Below are 19,818 nucleotides of genomic sequence, written 5' to 3'. Positions count from 1 at the left end.
GGTTAGTTGAGCGAACATTGTCTTCTCACTTATTATCTTTCTTCTTCTTCAGTCCAAAACAGTAACCAAGCCTTGATTTGATCCCAAACTAAACACAGTTAAAAACATGAAAAAGAAACAAGAAAATCTCGTTATAGTCAAATAAAACAAGTCTATTTAAAATAAACAACACAGTAATTTCCAATTCATTTCAACCAATATCACCTCACATTATACAAATAAAATCAAAACAAAGAGAATCGTTTCGAATATAGTGAAAAGAATAAGGGGGAAGACAGAACAACAGTGATTATTACAATAAAACACGCATTGCTTCAATGAATCAATATATTAAAAAAATAAATAAAATGAAAAAACCCTAGCTGCGAACAGGAATTACATGTATGGTTGTCATGTGAAATAAGTGAGAGAGGTACTCACCGAGGATCTGAAGGGCGTGAGAGAGAAGCAAGGGTTTACACTTGTACACCGTCTTACAGACGTGCTGGGTGTTTTTATTTATGTTTATGTTGATTGTTGAGGATTGAACTCAAGATCAGCACAGCGTTGCGTTATTTAAGTCCGTACTGGCCAGTACAATCTACACGCGTAGCGTTTCTTTTAAGTCCCCCCCCTTTTTTCTTTTATATTTTTTTTCTATTTTCTTTTAATAAATATTTCAAATTATTCATTATCTTACATTTAAAAAAAATATTAAAACATTTACTGACGGGTATTATTTTTTTTGTTTTGCATGTATTCATATGTTAGAGGATAAATGAAATATTTAAGCATTAGGCTCGCTTGTTTCACTCTTCCGAATATTATTTTGGTTTTTTCTATAAAGTTAAACAGTAAATAGTTATTATGAAAATATTATTTATATTATTTAATTTATTTAAACCCCTATAATTTATAATTATAAACACCCCCAATTTTTTTCAAAAATTACAAAAACACCCCAATAACCTACATTACACAGATTCTGGCCACCACTGTCGAAAGCGGCCGAAATCTAAATGATGCACTACCGACTGAACTGACAGGTAGTGGGCCGATCTAGCATTTTTCAGTCAGATCCATGGTAGATCTGACAAAAAAATGTCAAATATTTGGTGTAGCCAGTCGTCAATGACGATCATATCTTTGACCGTCGTAAACGCCAGATCCACCGTAGATCTGGCCGAAAAAGGCCATATCAACGCACGACGACAAGATCCGCCAGTCATGTGCCAATACGGAGGCTCGACCACTCCGACGGTGGTGACCGACTGTCTGATTTAATGGGTGGATTGAGTGTGGTTTGTTAACTTTTAATATTTTATTATAAGAGTGTTTAGTAAATAAACAAGCATAGGGATATTTTTGTTAATTTCTAAATCCTACATCGTAATACTCACCACACATTTAACTTTTAAAATATTATTCTAAAAAGTGTTAGAATAGAACCAAACAGACCCTTATATCCGAGGGCAGGCTAGTTTTTCATTTTTTTAAATAAGAATAAGGATGTAATTTGTTACAAGTATTTGCACCAGCGACTAGACTAGTCTTCTAAAATTTGAAATTAATTATAATAATGTAACTCTTACAAACTGGTAAGAAGGTTATATTATTAAATTCTTTAATTAAATTATACATATATAGAATTCTTCCAAATTTGAAATTAAATTATACTTTGTCTCATTCCTAAAGAAAACATTTAAGTTTTGGATTATAACACTCTAGACTGAGAGGAAAAGCATTAATAATATAACATTTGAAAGAAAAGCATAATATTTGGGGGTTCATACCCAATTATTATCTTAAATTATCCATTTTGTTATTATCATCTTAATTCTAAGTTAGAGAAAGGATATCCCCCAGCAGACTGACCAGCAGAATGCTCTACCTGAAATTTGGAATGTAAAGTGAAAATAAAAGAATAAGCCAATATCCACTTATAGGAACAAAACTACTAATTTTCCAGATTTCATCAACTTACCATGGCAGGATCTGCTTCAGTCGTAGGTGTGTAAGTAGCCACTCTACTTCACACATTGGCCCCCAAAATTTGACTGCCCAAATACTGATGAAGGAGCGAAAGGGCTTGATGGAGCAGCTGATACACCAAAGCCAATTCCCAGCAGACTGACCAGCAGGAAGTGATCCGCTGAAATTTGGAATTGCAAAGTGGAAAATAAATGAATCAGCCAATGTCACACTTTGGAACAAGAACTACTGATTCTAAGATCATCAACTTCCTTACCTCCCAACTGATAATCCTCCATCTCAGCTCCTCATGACTTTATCTTTATAGACAGGCATGGCAGATATTGACTCCAACTTTCCAGCAGGCTGCGTACCACTGCCAGTATCTGCTTCAGTTGTAGGTGTGTAAGCAGCCACTCTACTTCACACCTTGGCCCCAAAATTTGACTGCCCAAATACTGAGAAAGAGCGAAAGGGTTTGATGGAACAGCTGATACACCAGAGCCAACCCCAGCAGACTGACCAGCAGGAAGTGGTCCACCTGAAATTTGGAATTGTAAGTGGAAAATAAATGAATCAGCCAATTTCACCACTATAGGAACAAGAACTACTAATTTTCCTGAAAAGAAGATACTGCTTGTGTCTGACCCAAGTTGCTAAATCCAAAAGCACCCCCACTCTGGCAGGTGACACAGTTGGAATGGCATAGAAACAGAGGGCTAAAGATGCATGCACAACAAAATAAAATACATAGATTTTAACAGAAACTTCAAAATCCAAACATCACTCCAGCGGAGCAGCACAACACAGAAAGTCCAATAGAAGGAGATTGTTGAAAGAATAAGCTCAGACTCCTGTGGTAGCAAAAGCAGCAATAAGGTTAACAAACAAATTATAGCCAACAATATTCCAAAAATTACTAAGCAATATAACAAAATTATGCTCATCAAGCCTCTAATTGGGCATGTATGCGAAATTTTATTCCAAGAACTTTATTCTATTAAAATTATATTTTGCTCCTGTTATTTATCTATCAGTCTCCATAAACCTAGTCCCTAACATTTAGATATGCCAGCACAAAAGTTGGACTGGCCGATGAGAATAAATGTAAAGGACTCCTTAACATACCAAAGCAGCACAGTAAATTTCAGTAATGGCCTTAACAGAAATAAGCTCTAAAACTCTCTTCAGATGAATTAAAATACAACAATAAAACATCATACTTACTAAATATCAATTGAACAACTAAGCTTTATATGACAATGAAAGAAATCAATTTTAGCAATTTCAAAGTCACTTACAGTTGGTTGACCGAACAATGTTGTGTAGAAGAGCTAGTGATGGAGTGCTCAAGAACATGCCACAAGAAAATCCAGTGGAAGGTGTGCTAAAACAATTTGAATACCAAACGAAGACATAGTACTATTGTTCAAATGAAGAGGTGGCCGTCCAAAACCAGAACCTGTCTGTCCTGGGGCCACGGAACTGAACAATGGAGATGACTGATTACAAAATCTTGCCAAAGCCAAATGTGACATTGCACCCTGAGGTGCTTACTATTGAAGAGGGATGATGACGAACCAAAAGTAGACAGAGGTGAATTTGCACCCAATGCAGAAGTTGATGTTGGCATGCCCAAATAGGAAGGAGCTGCAGAGAAGTTGATCCAAAAGGATTAGGTGTAGACGATACACAAAAAGCGAGGGTACCAAAAGCAGCTGAAATGGTGGTTCCAAAACTGATCCAGTAAAAGTTGAAGTTTTGGGAGCAAATAGATTTGAAGATGTAGTGTTGGAAAAAGGACTAGCTGATGATGCCCCAAATACTGATGAAGGAGCGAAAGGGCTTGATGGAGCAGCTGATACACCAAAGCCAATTCCCCAGCAGACTGACCAGCAGGAAGTAGTCCACCTGAAATTTGGAATTGTAAAGTGGAAATAAATGAATCAGCCAATGTCACCACTTATAGGAACAACAACTACTAATTTTCCAGATTTCATCAACTACCTTTACCTCCCAACTGATAATCCTCCATCTTAGTCCTCATGATTTTATCTTTATAGACAGGCATGGCAGATATTGACTCCAACATTCCAACAGGCTGCGTACAGCTGCCAGTGTCTACTTCAGTTGTACGTGTGTAACCAGCCATTCTACTTCCACCACGTTGGCCCCCAAAATTTGACTGCCCAAAGGGGGTGCTACCAAAGTTGGTGTTGTAGCTTGGGATCCTGCATGATAGCATACAACAGTCATAAAATTTTATTTTGCTTCTTTTGATAGTTGATGACAAACAAGTAATGATAGAGAAATAGCTATTGTAGGGCTAATGAGCTTCCTATCGACACAAAGCTTACAGAAGATAAAAAATCATTATTTATTAAGAAACTCACGAATGGAGAATCTGTGCTCCAAAGGAGATGTACTGGTGCCGAATGGGCTGCTACCAAATGCAGAAGTGACTGGCCAAAAGAAGGAGAGCCCAAACTGAAAGATGCAGTACTAGATGCCCCAAAGGGGAGTACTTGAAGCGCCAAAGGTAGGAGCACTTGAAGCCCCAAAAGCAGGAGCACTAGGCCCCAAGCAGGAGTGCTTGAAGCCCCAAGCGGGGAGTGCTAGAGGCTCCAAATGCAGGGGTGCTTGATGATCCAAAGGAGGAGTGCTTGAAGCCCCAAATGCTCCCCCAGACCAAAAGCTGGGGCACTTGATGCACCAAATGAAGTCCCTGTGCTACAAAGGCTGGAGTGCGTCCAAAGGCGGCTGGTAGCACCAAAGGCCGGAGAACTTGTAGCACCAAAGGCTGGAGTGCTGTAGCACAAAAGCAGGGGTACTAGACGGGTACTTGCAGCCCCAATGCAGGGGTGCTTGTCGAACCAAAAGCGGGAGTGCTAGTAGCACACAAAGCTGATGACTTGATGCACCAAAAGGTGTGGAGGAACCAAATAAACTGCTCCCAAATGCAGGCTGTGATTGCTGAGTCGTGCTCCCAAAAGGACTTGTTGAGTAGGAGTGGACCCAAAGCCGAAAGCAGGCTTTGCACCAAAAAAAGAAGAACCTAGTTGTAGAGCGGAGAGAGAGAGCGAGAGCGAGAGAGAGAAAGAGAGAGAGATCAGTTTTGAAAGACTAAAAGATGACATAAGTCAACTAGATTAACAGCCTTTTTAAGATAAAGCAGTTAACAGTAAATAAGAAAGTTATATACAAATGCAAATATTTCAAGATCTGAAATTATAAAAAAACAAAAAAAAAGTAAGGCTGCCAGTTGAAGGGTGATCAATAAAGAAAAAAATCAACCTCAAAATGAGGGCTAAAACAGAAACCACTGCACGGAAAATACAAACCAAATGTAAAGAAAGATGAACCATATATGTAGCTATGTGAAAGGCTTCTGCTTTAGTGTTTACACATTATGTTTTTCTTCATCGCAAAGAAGTTCACACTTAATTACTAGTACCAAGGGAACCCTATCATATTAGGGGGTATCGGATCAGTCTTTGATACCACTAAACAAGGAAGTTTTGGCTAGGATTAGATAACCCTTGTCTAATAATAATCAAACTTCTTTAAATGATAAATTCCAAGCATAGTAGAATGACCACCTTAAATGATAGTTCCTAGTATGGTTCAATGACCTCTTCTATCGAGAAAAAAAATGGCAAGGAGTTGTCCGGTGGAGTAAACAAAAATACAAGAGACATTCATACAAAAAATCCAATGGAGGAAACAAGGAGTTTGCTTCCATTAAAAATCTCAAAGCTACACCTGGAAAAATCAGCTAATGGAGATAGTATATTATAATAACAATAAACATCAATGACACTAATGGTAGAAGAACATATCCGTCTCAAACCCTCATAAGCCAAAAGGTCTCCTGTTTACACTTGAACACATTAGTCATGACACGTACACCAAAAAAGAAAAGGGCAAAAATACTTGTAAAAACTCCATTACAAATCACGGCACCCAAACATCTATCAACTGAAAACAATAACCATCTTTCTCAAAAGTAAATAAGATCAACAAATCAAGTAAAAAGTGGACAACAACAAATAAATGTGTAAATATTTATGAACATAATCCATATACATACAATCAAATGCTGATGAAACTACAAAGCAGGAGTGGAAGATGCTCCAAAGCAGGCATTGAATTTCTGAAGTCTGGTGATGACGTGCACCAAAGGTCGTTGCGGAGAGAAAGGTGAAGATGACTGGGCAGCACCAAATACGCCAGTTGAAGTACCTCCAAACATGAACTTGTTGTCGGACCAAAAGGGGTTGTGGTACCGAATGGTTTGGGAGCAAAAGGATTGTTACTTGCATTGTTGGTTGCTCAAAGACTGATTGGGACCCAAATGGGCTACTAGATGACTGCCCAAAAGCTGTTCAGTGGAATTCCGCCAGTTAAATTGATTCCAATAAGTAATTACAACTAATCAGAAAACACCACCGCACAAAATATGCGATGATCACCAAACAATTGAATTAATAATGGCAGCACGTTAAAAAAATATCTGATAGAAGTGACAAGAGTGCTTGACCAAAAAAAAAATTGAAAAAAAATACAAATCTGATGTAGTAATGATCAGTATATAGCACCAAAAATTTACACACACAACAGAAATCATCTAATTTTACAGGAACCTTTAGACATAATTCAACAAATCACATAATTATGATAAAGAAGCAATTATGGTCTATGAAGAATTCTACAACTACAAAGATTACCACAATACCTTCAAGTTCAAGGGGAAAAACATCGAGACAGTACACAACCACTACATAAGTTGTAAAACCAATATAAATGAATGCAAGCATCGGCGAACAACATAAATTTTGCAAGGAAACAGAAAAAAAAAAAAAAAAAAAAAATTCAATCTCGAGAACAAGGTGAAGTGAACCATACTGTAGTTGAGCCGAACATTGTCTTCTCACTTATTATTCTTCTTTCTTTCTTCAGTCCAGAATCGTAACCCAGCTGATTTGATCCCAAACTAAACTCACAATTAAAAATCATGAAAAATAAACAAGAAAATCAGTCGTTCTAATCAAATAAAACAAGTAAAGTGATAGTCACACAAAGCGTGGCGTTTCTTTTAAGTCCACTTTTTCTTTCTTTTTTTCCTTTTAAATTTATTTCATCCTTTTTAATAAATTTTCAAATATTCATTTTCTATACTATTTTACTGAAAAATATTAAACATTAGGAGGGAAATTGTCGCTTCGAAACTTGACAGTTGGGAAAACGGAAAGTATCACTCCCCCCTTAGCATGGTGAGGGCAGGTCAGTTTTTTATTTTTCAATATAAGAATAAGGATGTAATTTGTTACACAAAACTATTTGAACATGTGATTAGAGGTAAGAAGGTTATATTATGATTTTATTTGTGTAATTGAATCGATTGTTTAATGAAATTATCCGTTTATTAAATTAAATTATACTTTGTCTCATTCATTTGGATTATAAAACTTTAGAATGAAGAGGAAAAGCTTGGGGTTTCATACCCAATTATTATCTTAAATTATCCAATTTTGTTATTATTATCTTACAATTCTAATTTTAGAAAAAGCCTATGAATATGATACCACAAATATAAATTATTCATATTTCAATGTTATCAACCTTTTACTTTTATTTATTACCAGAATCATAATTTAAATTTTTAGTTATTTATTTATGAAATGGAAACATTGCTCTAAAGCTTTTAAAAAAAAATGCAATTTGAATTTACTTGAGCATATAATGCTAAGTCATATCATTCATTTAAAGAGGGATTATCACTTTAGAGTTTAGACTATCTCTAACCACAAACCCCAAATTAGTGCAACTTTCACACTAAATTGGTGTAACTTTTACACCATTTTTCTATAGTATCTCCAACACATTATACTAAATATTACACTAAAAATAATATTCTCTTTATTTTTCTTTCTATTAATTTTCAACAGTTAATTTATTTTACTAATTATTTTTGTATCTATTAATTAAATATTACGAATAATATATTTTATTAATTAATAATAACTTTGAAAATTATACTAATTTAATAAAATTAAACATTCATTAAATTAAATAAATATTACATCTAATATAAAATGCCACAAAAAATAAAAAAAATAAAAACATATTCTATCTTTTTAATATTTCGATGATCTTAGAGGATTCGGAATTAACCTATTAAAATATATCGTGAATAGAGTGGTGTAGACAATGTGCTAGGCTCTCTTAGTTATTCAGGGCACCCCCTTATGTCAATGGGCTGTTTTATTCTAAGAAAATGGATTTCATGCCTTTCTTTCAAAATAGCCCGTACCTCAGATAATATGTTGTCCACTTTTAAGTGAGAAATTTAGTTAATTTTCACATCCATTGTTGAAAGGGTGTGCAATGAAAACTTGATTTGATTTATTGTACTAATTTAATAATATAGATCGATGAAAACAACATGGCCTGCAATAATTTGTAGCAGATACAGTAAGTAATTTAATAAGTAGATTGTCATATTGATTTGTACTCTTATGGAGGAGGGATATACCATTTCAAGGACACCATTATAAAACTGGTGGAGTAGGTCAGATAATCAGTTGGTTTCAAAAATGGGTGCAGCAGTTCCTGCGAATAATATCAGGGGAAGAAGGAAGTCTTCCTCAAGGGGTCACCATAGATTTGTTGGGGTTAGGCAGAGGCCATCTGGGAGATGGGTTGCAGAGATCAAAGATTCTCTGCAAAAGGTCAGGCTGTGGCTGGGAACATTTGATACTGCAGAGGAAGCAGCAAGAGCCTATGATGATGCTGCCAGGGCCTTACGTGGTGCTAATGCACGCACCAACTTCGAACTGCCTCAATCAGAATCTAACTCTGCTTCTAATCGTATTTTGGTTGATAATATAGAGCCTTTCTCATTTGAGGAAGTTTGTGGGCCTGCCACCGAAGCTGATGGCCTACTTGGTGCACTTAAGGCCAAGTTATTTGAAGGCAAGGGACCTAGTTCTGCTTCTAGGCTACAACCTCAGCCTAATAATACTGTTGCCACTAATAGTAAATCAACACTAGTTATTCCTCGTGAGGTTGGGATTATTAATGGTAGTAATTCAGGGCCTGTGGGTAATAAATCTGACGACCTAATTCTCATGGACCACGATCTCGGTCAGGACGAGGTGGCAGCAGCAGCAGCAGCTCAGGTTGGTGTTCAGTGGCATCATCCAGCACCAGGACAGACTGCATCAAGTAGCAACATGGCATGGTCTAGTGAACCAGCTGCATATCAAGTAACTTGGGCCACACAGATGAACCATGTCCCTGAGAATGGTTTTTATACTACAACAAATCCTACATCTGCATGGCCGATTTCTAGGGCAAGTGAAACAGCAACAATCGATTTCGATCACTACCCTCGAGAACTGTCAACAAATAATACAATGAGAATGCCACCAATCATTCAAATTGATGGAGCAACAGAAGGTGTTTGGTCATCGGAGCCACAGTTTGTGCATTGTGAGAATAAGGGCGGTTGGGGTGGTGCTAATAGTAACAACTCTTGGGATCCTCTCCTCTATATGTCCTCTGTGCTAGGGTGATCTACCATACCATGATTGCATTTACGTAATTCTTTATATATTTTCCCTTTACAATATAACTTGTATCAACAATATTCAGTACTCGGCAGCTAGTTAGATAATTATTCTTTTCAAGTGTCCTGTATATTTTAAACTTTCCAACTGTAAGACTGAAGTTTAATTAGGTAAGCTTCATATCATGTGCTTGCCGTTTACACATAATACGCACTCTTAAGCTTTTGGTTCCACAAGTTTTCTAGGTGCAAAAAGTTGCCAACTAATTGGCACCCTTTGTGCCAACCCCTATATCATGAAGACTGGTCATGATCTGATAATAACTCTGAAATTCCCTGACAAACTAGTCAAAAATCTAATTTATCAGGAATAATATTAACTAGATTCTGTGATTACCAACGTGTAAAATTCCAATTATAAAGTTTTCATAACCTTGTAATGGAGTGATTGCAATATATTCCCACAGAAAGGAACAGGCACTGGGCAGCACTCGTTTAAAGTTGATGAAGTGTATGATGGGCAATGTTTGAGACCATTACCCAAAAGACAACGATAGGCAGGTTAAATTTTGAAGAATATTCTGATTGGATGACTGGGCAGGCTCATATGACTAAGGGAAAATGATAGCGACTCCAGCCATAAATGGGTTTTCCCAATTACAAAATCAATGGACAGAGTGACAGTGACAAAATGTATATTACAGATTATATAACCTGAAATGATATCTATCTAATAAATCCACTGAGAAAACCTATAAAGAGGTTTTGTTTTCTTCTTAATGACAGATGCTATCAAGAAAATGACTTTGTTATCAACATGTTAGTTCTGTCCTAAGGCGGAGATAAAAATGAGAGCGCGCATAAGCTTGATCTTTGTTTTTAATATTGAATGAAATCTTGCCAACTCAAGTATCCAACTAAGTGTTCTCTCCTTCTTTATCCTGATATAAACTTTTCTACTAATTAATTAAAAAAAAAAAAAAAAAAAAAAAAAGGTTCATGGAAGTAAAAGAATTGAAGGGCTTGTGCAAGTGCAAGTGGCTGCTCCAAATGGTCCTGCCACTAACTGCATTGGTTACTCTTATTATAGTATAATAGGATTGATTCTCTCTAACTAAGAAAGTTGACTTAAATGATGTTGGTTTTATAAATTGTGTAAATCTGAGCAGCAATAATACTATGGTGATATGGCCAAGTGGCTGAATGAAGGGTGGCTATTGTTTACTTTAGATTTTATTCCAGACCGTAAAAGAGCTAGTGGGACACTGTCAGCTGCCTGCAAAGGAGGATAGTACGGATAATAAGGGATGGTAATCATCATTCCAAAGTTCATTATTTGGCATATGGAATCCTGCTTTTCTTCTCTTTGCTGCGTAATTTTAGGAAAAGCACGACATGAAGGGAACCCAAAGTGCTCAAAGAGAAAGATGTACCATCTTAAGCATCTCCTACTCCAACTTGTTCATCCCAATTTATTTTACATGTTACATCCTATTCAGATGATCATTAGTGCACAAAAACTGCTTTTTTTGGGAACATTTATAAAGCTGCAAGCTAGTGGGAAAAAATGAGTTTACTAAACATAGATTAAACTACCTTAAATCAGGAATATTTTCAATCTCAAAACAAGATGGAATGAATGATTGATGTGAAGTTGTGAACCAAACCTATTCAAAGTTGGCAAGAAGAATATTTTAAAATCACTGGTTAGGAAAGTTTGGCGCTTGGAAGATACATTAAATTAATAAAATTTTCCCCTGTTGAATCGCCCCAAGGAAGCATCTACTCTACTATAATAATTTTTGTAAGATTTGACATATTGTTCTTTCCCCATTGTAAAAATGAGTGAACTGGTGTACTGCTAATTCAGTTTCAAAGATGGAGTATTAGATGCTATAAATGTACAGAAGTGATGAAGAAGAAAAGGGTATCGATTATTTCCGCAACACTAGCACTGAGAAGATGCCCACGAGTCATAAGTGGTAACACTGATCACCACAAAAGCTTGACCAGCAGAAGAACATAGGCCGAATAAAGACTGGAAGAGAATGCAAATAAAAACTTGTGGCCCGTATTGATACTATGGCATTCTGGAATGAGACCATGCATTGATGCTTTTGGTTTAATTAATAAAATAATCTCCATCTGTTGGAAAGGATCTGTCAAAAGAAGGCAAAAAAAAGGAAAAAAAAAAAAAAAAAGAGAGAGAACAGATATAAAACTACTGTTAAAGTTGGTAGCTTAAAGCGTTGATGTGATTTGCAGAATTTCATCTTGCTTTCTGCCCACTTATTCTTGACTGTAGTCTATTTATTTAAGATTACAGTTACTTGAGATATGTGTCTCACGAGATTAGTGGTTTATAGAGAGAAAGATAGATAGATAGATAGATAGGTAAGGCCTTTCTGCATATAGAGATAGTCTTACTAAGATGAAGAGCTGCAATGAATGGAAACCTTTTTTTGCTATGATATCAATTGAATTTGCCTTTTCCATTATGAATATTCTTCTTAAGAAAGTCCTTGACCAAGGGATGAACGATTTGGTTTTTATCACATACCGCCTCTCCATCTCTACCATTTTCTTAGCTCCAATCGGATACTTTTGGGAAAGGTACATATCAACTATTCACTCTTCTTCAACTAATTATTGCTTACTCTTCTCTTTTGGAATTTTTTGGTTCTTTGTCTTAAGCTAAGCTCCATCTAAATCTACATATATATTTTATTAACTCCTAAATTAATTATGTTTACCTCAGTGTATAATCAACATTTATCCTTCTCTGCATGCAGCTATACCTGGCTACGATAATCTCTTTAATTAGTATTTTAAATCATGACTGGATAACCTCTCAGGAGTAAACTATCATCTAAATCCATGTTATTATTATTATTTGATTTTTATGTATTTGAGTCTTGCTTGCAGGAACAACAGACCTAAGCTCACACTTCGCATCTTGTGTTACCTATTCTTCAGTGCAATTCTGGGGTTAGTTACTATAATGAATTATATTTTAATTTTTATTGTTAATATAAGCACCTAAATAATTATTTCTTGTAGGAGTTCATTGACCCAATACTTTTTCCTTCTTGGAATTCAATACACATCTGCAACAATTGCATGTGCCTTCATCAACGTGGTTCCTGTACTCACATTTCTAGTGGCACTACCATTTCGGTATGAATATGTAATTAACATCTCATTCATACTGGTAATTAAAGTAATTTAATTGTCTGTGTTTGCTACTAATTAATTACCCTGCAGGTTAGAGAGTGTGAACATAAAACACAACAGTGGAAGAGCCAAAGTAGTTGGTACTCTGGTGTGCATTGCCGGGGCTATGATGTTGACTCTCTACAGAGGAATGCCTTTGCTTAACCATTCACACATGCAAGCTGAAACTTCAACCATGGATGGTGTTAAGGAGATGCACTCTACCAGGAGAACTGAGAGATGGACTCTTGGTATGATAGCTTTGACCGTAGGAACCATCTTATGGTCTTCTTGGTTTCTTATTCAAACAAATATAAGCAAGAGATATCCCTGCCAATATTCAAGCACTGCCATCATGTCCTTCTTCGGTGCTATTCAGTCAGCCATCTTGTGTTTGACAACAAGTAGGAACCTTTCCATGTGGATTCTCAAAGGAAATATAGAAATTATAACAATCCTCTATGCTGTAAGTGATCCCTTCTGCATGTCATATTGCAATATAATCAGAATATGCCTTCTTCTTCTTCTTCTTCTTCTTCTTCTTCTTCTTCTTCCACTCTCTTAGTGGCCAATAGTTTTTAGACCAAACTTCTACTTTTTCATGAGTAATACTGTTAATTCACAGTAAATTAATATATAGTGATTAAGATAAAAGTCACTAGCTAGTCTTCGTCTTTATGACCCCAGTTAAATTGATATTCCAATAAGTAATTCAACTAATCTCAGAAAACACACGCACACAGATATGCGATGATCACCAAACAGTTGAATTAATAATGGCAGCACGTTAACAAAATATATCTGATGAGTGACAAAGAGTGCTTGACCATAAAAAAAATTGAAAAAAATTTACAAATCTGATGTAGTAATGATCAGTATATAGCACCAAAATTTTTACACACACAACAGAAATCATCTAATTTTACAGGACCTTAGACATAATTCAACAAATCACATAATTTATGATAAAAGAAGCAATTATGGTCTATGAAGAATTCTACAACCTACAAAGATTACCACAATACCTTCAAGTTCAAGGGGAAAACATCGAGACAGTAACACAACCCACTACATTAAGTTGTAAAAGCAATATAAATGAATGCAAGCATCGGCGAAACAACATAAATTTTGCAAGGAAACAAAAAAAAAAAAAAAAAATGCAATCTGCTAGAATACAAGGTGAAGTGAACACTTACGGTTAGTTGAGTGAACATTGTCTTCTCACTTATTATTCTTTCCTTCTTTCTTCAGTCAGAATCAGTAACCCAGCCTTGATTTGATCCCAAACTAAACTCACAGTAAAAATCATGAAAATAAACAAGAAAATCAGTCGTTCTAATCAATAAAACAAGTAGACGTGATAGTCACACAAAGCGTGGCGTTTTTTTAAGTCCACTTTTTTTTTTCTTTTTTCCTTAAATTTATTTTCCATTTCCTTTTTAATACTAAAAAAATTATAAACATATAAGGAGGGAAAGTGTTCGCTTCGAAACTTGACAGTTGGGAAAACAGGAAGTATCATCCCCCCTAGCATGTTGAGGGGGGTCAGTTTTTATTTTTCAATATAAGAATAAGGATGTAATTTGTTACACAAAACTATTTGAACATGTGATTAGAGGTAAGAAGGTTATATTATGATTTTATTTGTGTAATTGAATCGATTGTTTAATGAAATTATCCGTATATTAAATAAATTATACTTTGCCTCATTCATTTGGATTATAAAACTTTAGAATGAAGGGGAAAAGCTTGGAGTTTCATACCCAAATTATCTTAAATTATCCAATTTTGTTATTATTATCTTACAATTCTAATTTTAGAAAAAGCCTATGAATATGATACCACAAATATAAATTATTCATATTCAATGTTATCAACCTTTACTTTTATTTATTACCAGAATCATAATTTAAATTTTTAGTCATTTATTTATGAAATGAAAACATTGCTCTAAAGCTTTAAAAAAAATGCAATTTTAATTTACTTGAGCATATAATGCTAAGTCATATCATTCGTTTAAGGAGGATTATCACTTTAGACTATCTCCAACCACAAACCCCAAATTAGGCAACTTTCGCAAAAATCGGTGTAACTTTTACACAATTTACTATTGTATTCTAATACATTATACCAAATATTACACTAAAATAATATTCTTTTAATATTCTTTTTTTTTATTTCTATTAATTCTCAACAGTTAATTTATTCTTAGTAATATTTTAATATTATGATAATGTATTTTATAATTAATAATAACTTTGAAGTTATACTAATTTAATAAAATAAACATTATTAATCAATAAAAAACATCTAATATAAAATGCCATTAAAAAAAAAAAAAAAACATGCACAGTCTTTCTAATATTTAATGATATTAGAGGATTCAGAATTAATCTACCAAATACTAAATTATTATTCTAGTTTATGTTCTATTTTTTTAAATTAGTGTTAATTTATTTTTGAGTTATTAAGTTTAATACTTGCATAAATGAATTTTTAATTTTTATCATTTTTTTAATTATATAATTATTATAAATTTATCATTATAAATATAATAATAATCAAATTAAATAAATATAAATTAAAACAAAAACAAGAAAATAAAAATGTTTGTGGTAGATGAATAGTTCACACTAAATTGGTGTGACAATATTCATTCACACTAATTTAGTATAATTTTGGTATACCGTTGGATCAAAATTTAGACACCAATTTGGTTCCCATCGGAGATGTGGTAATCATTTATAAAATATAACGTGAATAGATGTGTGAGACAGTGGGCTAGGCTTCTTAGGTATCAGGGCACCCCTTATTTCAATGGGCTGTTTTATTCTAAGAAAATGGATTCATGCCTTTCTTTCGAAATAGCCCATACTCAGAAAAATATGGTGTCCACTTTTAAGTGAAAATTTAGTTAATTTTCACATCAAATGTTGAACGGGTGTGCAATGAAAACTTGATTTGATTTATTTTACTAATTTAATAATATAGATCGATGAAAACAACATGGCCTGCAATAATTTGTAGCAGATACAGTAAGTAATTTAATAGGTAGATTGTCATATTGATTTGTACTCTTATGGAGGAGGATATACCATTTCAAGGACACCATTATAAATCTGGTGGAGTAGGTCAGATAATCAGTTGGTTTCAAAAATGGGTGCAGCAGTTCTGAAACAATATCAGGGGAAGGAGGAAGTCTTCCTCAAGGGGTCACCATAGATTTGTTGGGGTTAGGCAGAGGCCATCTGGGAGATGGGTTGCAGAGATCAAAGATTCTCTGCAAAAGGTCAGGCTGTGGCTGGGAACATTTGATACTGCAGAGGAAGCAGCAAGAGCCTATGATGATGCTGCCAGGGCCTTACGCGGTGCTAATGCACGCACCAACTTCGAACTGCCTCAATCAGAATCTAACTCTGCTTCTAATCGTATTTTGGTTGATAATATAGAGCCTTTCTCATTTGAGGAAGTTTGTGGGCCTGCCACCGAAGCTGAGGGCACTTGGTGCGCTTAAGGCCAAGTTATTTGAAGGCAAGGGACCTAGTTCTGCTTCTAGGCTACAACCTCAGCCTAATAATACTGTTGCCACTAATAGTAAATCACACATAGTTATTCCTCGTGAGGGTGGGATTATTAATGGTAGTAATTCAGGGCCTGTGGGTAATAAATCTGACGACCTAATTCTCATGGACCACGATCTCGGTCAGGACGAGGTGGCGGAGGCAGCAGCTCAGGTTGGTGTTCAGTGGCATCATCCAGCACCAGGACAGATGCATCAAGTAGCAACATGGCATGGTCTAGTGAACCAGCTGCAATCAAGTAACTTGGGCCACACAGATGAACCATGTCCCTGAGAATGGTTTTATACTACAACAAATCCTACATCTGCATGGCCGATTTCTAGGGCAAGTGAAACCAACAATCGATTCGATCACTACCCTCGAGAACTGTCAACAAATATACAATGAGAATGCCACCAATAATTCAAATTGATGGAGACAAGAAGGTGTTTGGTCATCGGAGCCACATTTGTGCATTGTAGAATAAGGGCGGTTGGGGTGGTGCTAATAGTAACACTTCTGGGATCCTCTCTCTATATGTCTCTGTGCTAGGGTGATCTACCATACCATGATTGCATTTACGTAATTCTTTATATATTCCCTTTACAATATAACTTGTATCAACATATCAATAATCGGCAGCTAGTTAGATAATATTCTTTTCAAGTGTCCTGTATATTTTAAACTTTCCAACTGTAAGACTGAAGTTTAATTAGGTAAGCTTCATATCATGTGCTTGCCGTTTCCATAATACGCACTCTAAGCTTTGGTTCCACAAGTTTCTAGGTGCAAAAAGTTGCCAACTAATTGGCACCTTTGTGCCAACCCTATATCATATATCATGAAGACTGGTCATGATCTGATAATAACTCTGAAATTCCCTCACAAACTAGTCAAAAATCTAATTTATCAGGAATAATATTAACTAGATTCGTGGATTACCAACGTGTAAAATTCCAATTATAAAGTTTTCATAACCTTGTAATGGAGTGATTGCAAATATTCCCACAGAAAGGAACAGGCACTGGGCAGCACTCGTTTAAGTTGATGAAGTGTATGATGGGCAATGTTTGAGCCATTACCCAAAGACAACGATAGGCAGGTTAAATTTTGAAGAATATTCTGATTGGATGATGGGCAGGCTCATATGACTAAGGGAAAATGATAGCGACTCCGCCATAAATGGGTTTTCCAATTACAAAAACAATGGACAGAGTGACAGTGACAAAATGTATATTACAGATTATATAACCTGAAATGATATCATCTAATAAATCCACTGAGAAAACCTATAAAGAGGTTTTGTTTTCTCTTAATGACAGATGCTATCAAGAAAATGACTTTGTTATCAACATGTTAGTTCTGTCCTAAGGCGGAGATAAAATGAGAGCGCGCATAAGCTTGATCTTGTTTTAATATTGAATGAAATCTTGCCAACCCAAGTATCCAACTAAGTGTTTCCTTCTTTATCCTGATATAACTTTCTATAATTAATTAAAAAAAAAAAAAAAAAAGGTTCATGGAAGTAAAAAATTGAAGGGTTGTGCAGTGCAAGTGGCTGCTCCAAATGGTCCTCGCACTAACTGCATTGGTTACTCTTATATAGTATAATAGGGTGATTCCTCTAACTAAGAAAGGACTTAAATGATTTGGTTATAAATTGAGTAAATCTGAGCAGCAATAATATACTATGGTGATATGGCCAAGGGCTGAATGAAGGGTGGCTATGTTACTTTAAGATTTTATTCCAGACCGTAAAAGAGCTAGTGGGGGCAATGTCAGCTGCCTGCAAAGGAGGATAGTACGGATAATAAGGGGGTAATCATCATTCCAAAGTTCATTATTTGGCATATGGAATCCTGCTTTCTTCTCTTTGCTGCGTAATTTTAGGAAAAGCACGACATGAAGGGGAAAGTGTTTACACATTATGTTTTTCTGTCATCGCAAAGAAGTTCACACTTAATTACTAGTACCAAGGGAACCCTATCATATTAGGGGGTATCGGCATCTAGTCTTTGTATACCACTAAACAAGGAAAGTTTTGGCTAAGGATTAGATAACCCTTGTCTAATAATAATCATAACTTCTTTAAATGATAAATTCCCAGCATAGTAGAATGACCACCTTAAATGATAGTCTCCTAGTATGGTTCAATGACCTCTTCTATTGGGAAAAAAAAATGGCAAGGAGTTGTCCGGTGGAGATAAACAAAAATACAAGAGACATTCATACAATAAAATCCAATGGAGTAAACAAGTGAGTTTGCTTCCATTAAAAATCTCATAAGCTACACCTGGAAAATCAGCTAATGGAGATTTAGTATATTATAATAACAATAAACATACAATGTCACTAATGTTAGAAGAACATATCCGTCTCCAACCCCCTCATAAGCCAAATGGTCTCCTGTTTACACTTGAACAATTAGTCATGACACGTACACACAAAAAGAAAAGGGCAAAAATACTTGTAAAAACTCCATTACAAAATCACTGGCACCCAAGACATCTATCAACTGAAAACAATAACCATCTTTCTCAAAAGTAAAAATAAGATCAACAAATTAAGTAAAAAGTGGATACAACAACAAATAAATGTGTAAATATTTATGAACATTCTATTCCATATACATACAATCAAATGCTGATGAACTACCGAAAGCAGGAGTGGAAGATGCTCCAAAAGCAGGCATTGAATTTCTGAAGTCTGGTGATGACGATGCACCAAAGGTCGTTGCGGATGAGAAAGGTGAAGATGACTGGGCAGCACCAAATACGCCAGTTGAAGTACCTCCAAACATTGAACTTGTTGTCGGACCAAAAGGGGTTGTGGTACCGAATGGTTTGGGAGCAAAAGGATTGTTACTTGCATTGTTGGTCTGCTCAAAGACTGATTGGGACCCAAATGGGCTACTAGATGACTGCCCANCCGGTCAGTGGGACCCCCGAGTGCGTCTCCGTTACCCATTAATGCTGAAGTAGTCGACAACTCCAACAGTTAGGGGTATCTGATGGAAATGGCAACAGTCCCATACGTAATAGTTAGAGTACAATGCTACTTGAACCTTAAATGAAGCATAAACAGAATACTAATGCCTAATTATTATTCATTTTTCTTGATAACCAATCATTATTAGAAGTCTTACGGGAAGAAGGAAAACAGAGATATAAAAGGAAACCGAAGTCAAAATGAGTTTACAATACTCATAAAAGGAGATTTTTGTTAATTATCCTCTATATTTCTTTGCGAATGAGAAACAATCTTTTGTTTTGATGAGGCTTGTGCAGGAAGCTCGAAGCGATTCAATGGATATGCTGCATTAACCAACTTCTGTCCCATTGCATAACGAAATTTGGTATTTTATAGACTTGTATTACGAATAAAATAGCAAATCATACAATTTGTTCACCTGGTATGTAAAGACACAGTTTAACAGATTATATATTTTCTCTTGTTTGCTTTGAATTAGATATGGTTCCAAGTAACTACTCTGAAAAGCCAGTCTTTTGGCTGGAACTGACAAGA

At 35.4% G+C, this 19,818-nt stretch overlaps 1 protein-coding gene and 1 pseudogene across 1 annotated transcript; one reads left to right on the top strand and one right to left on the bottom strand.

The window, feature by feature from the left end:
• Nucleotides 1-1,807: 1,807 nt before the first annotated feature.
• LOC116133160 lies at nt 1,808-19,632 on the bottom strand (annotated as a pseudogene).
• LOC116133198 (WAT1-related protein At3g30340-like) lies at nt 11,899-13,316 on the top strand. The gene is made up of 4 exons (XM_031418884.1): nt 11,899-12,133; nt 12,446-12,508; nt 12,581-12,697; nt 12,785-13,316. Exons 1-4 carry the CDS (start codon nt 11,952-11,954, stop codon nt 13,296-13,298), a joined length of 876 nt encoding a protein of 291 aa, XP_031274744.1. The 5' UTR covers nt 11,899-11,951; the 3' UTR covers nt 13,299-13,316.
• Nucleotides 19,633-19,818: the final 186 nt, after the last annotated feature.

Source organism: Pistacia vera, unplaced genomic scaffold (assembly GCF_008641045.1).
Source record: "Pistacia vera cultivar Batoury unplaced genomic scaffold, PisVer_v2 Contig266, whole genome shotgun sequence".
NCBI lineage: Eukaryota > Viridiplantae > Streptophyta > Magnoliopsida > Sapindales > Anacardiaceae > Pistacia > Pistacia vera.
The sequence above is the reverse complement of the archived record's forward strand: the minus strand, read 5'-3'. Positions and strand labels throughout refer to the sequence as shown.

What these genes read in the sequence shown, in the direction of transcription:
- LOC116133198 (XM_031418884.1), top strand. Translation starts at nt 11,952, where the DNA reads ATGAAGAGCTGCAATGAATGGAAACCTTTTTTTGCTATGATATCAATT. An exon ending in ATCGGATACTTTTGGGAAAG is followed by an intron (nt 12,134 to 12,445) that starts GTACATATCAAC and finishes TCTTGCTTGCAG; the next exon opens with GAACAACAGACCTAAGCTCA. An exon ending in TTCTTCAGTGCAATTCTGGG is followed by an intron (nt 12,509 to 12,580) that starts GTTAGTTACTAT and finishes TATTTCTTGTAG; the next exon opens with GAGTTCATTGACCCAATACT.